Raw genomic sequence first — 1,598 nt, forward strand, 5'->3', positions numbered from 1 at the left:
CCTTTATCAACATGTCCCATTAACAGGCGGCCATGAAAACTTTGCAAAAATGATTGACGAAGCCGAAGTCCTTGAGTTTCCCATGGTTGTGAAGAACACCCGGGGGCATAGAGGTGAGTTGGCTATGTCAAATCCATTAACTCCCATATATACTCAATGACCCATTGTCTGATCCCCCCTAATCTCATCCTCTGCCTCCTTGCTGACTTGTTTGACGATTTAGAACAGGGATAGCCAACTCCGGTCCTAGCAAGCTACCAACCGTTAACGTTTTCCAGGTCTCCTCACAGATCCACAAGTGAAGTAATTAGCTCCACCTGTGGATCACTTGTAATGTGTCAGTAATGAGTGCACCTGTGCCCCAGCTAGGTGATCTAGAAAATGTGAACTGTTGGTAGCTCTCGAGGACCGGAGTTGGCTACCACTGATCTAGAACAAGAACGGTGCCTGACCTTGCATTTAATGACTCTTCTTAGGTAAGGCCGTGTTTTTAGCCCGGGATAAGCACCACCTGGCGGATCTGAGCCACCTTATCCGGCACGAAGCCCCGTACCTGTTCCAGAAATACGTCCAGGAGTCTCACGGGAGGGACGTGAGAGTGATTGTAGTTGGCGGCCGGGTGATTGGCACTATGCTCCGATGCTCTACCGATGGCAGGATGCAGAGCAACTGCTCACTAGGTACCGGTACTTCCATATCTATTACATTTAGCGGTGGTGCAGATGCATCAGCCGCTGACCCTTTTACCTGAGCTTCATGCAGGTTGATCCGTATGGTCCTTGCTATCTGACAAGAATGGCTGCCCTGCACACCTTGCTAACCTTGTCTGCTCTCTTGTCCTACAGGAGGCGTCGGGATGATGTGCACGCTCAGCGAGCAGGGCAAGCAGCTCGCTATCCAAGTCTCCAACATCTTGGGAATGGACGTGTGTGGCATCGACCTGCTCACCAAAGAAGACGGCTCCTTCTGCGTCTGCGAGGCGAACGCCAACGTGGGCTTCATCGCTTTCGACAAAGCCTGCAACATGGACGTTGCCGCCATGGTGGCTGACTACGCACTTTCCCTGCTGCCAAGTCGACTCACCAGAAGAATGTCCCTCCTCTCCGTCGTGTCCAGTGCGAGCGAGACCAGCGAGCCCGAGCTGCCCGGCGTCGGCTCCGGCACAGGGGTTGACGTGCCGGCTCCGCTACTCCACCACGAGGCCGTAGACAGCATGAGTGCCAGCTCCAGCTCTGTGGACAGTGATCCTGACACTGCCACCGAGAGGGAGCTCCTCACCAAGGGAGACATCTTTAACATGAACCAGCTTCTTGCCAGCGAAATCAGTCTTTTGGTGGAATAGAAGATTGGAATGGGGAGGGGGGAAGGGGGGGGGGGGTGGGGTTGTGAAAAGTGGGTGGGCGGGGGGGGTGTCAGGTGGGGGAATGTGGGGGAATTTAGCACGTGTAAATATTGAAAGGCGCCATTACTGCTGGTGTTGGGGTACGGGATGTGGGGGGGGGGGGCGGGTGGGGGGTTAACTCAGAATCCCAGTTGTCAATGAGGCTGCTTGCCATGAAGCACATGCTCTGCTGTCCTCTTTAGGTTGCTGTAGGTGG

General features: G+C 54.3%; 1 protein-coding gene across 1 annotated transcript in view; it reads left to right on the top strand.

Moving 5' to 3' along the window:
• The window catches only part of RIMKLB (ribosomal modification protein rimK like family member B), a 6,107-nt gene extending 4,737 nt beyond the window's left edge, over window positions 1–1,370 (top strand). The window contains exons 3-5 of the mRNA XM_083149744.1: window positions 27–113; window positions 477–680; window positions 846–1,370. Of these exons, the coding sequence (XP_083005870.1) occupies window positions 27–113; window positions 477–680; window positions 846–1,342 (788 nt within the window). The 3' untranslated portion in view covers window positions 1,343–1,370. The remainder of the gene's footprint in view (window positions 1–26; window positions 114–476; window positions 681–845) is intronic.
• Window positions 1,371–1,598: the final 228 nt, after the last annotated feature.

The sequence above is a fragment of the Crinia signifera genome, chromosome 6 (assembly GCF_055691185.1).
Source record: "Crinia signifera chromosome 6, ASM5569118v1, whole genome shotgun sequence".
Classification (NCBI taxonomy): Eukaryota; Metazoa; Chordata; class Amphibia; order Anura; family Myobatrachidae; genus Crinia; species Crinia signifera.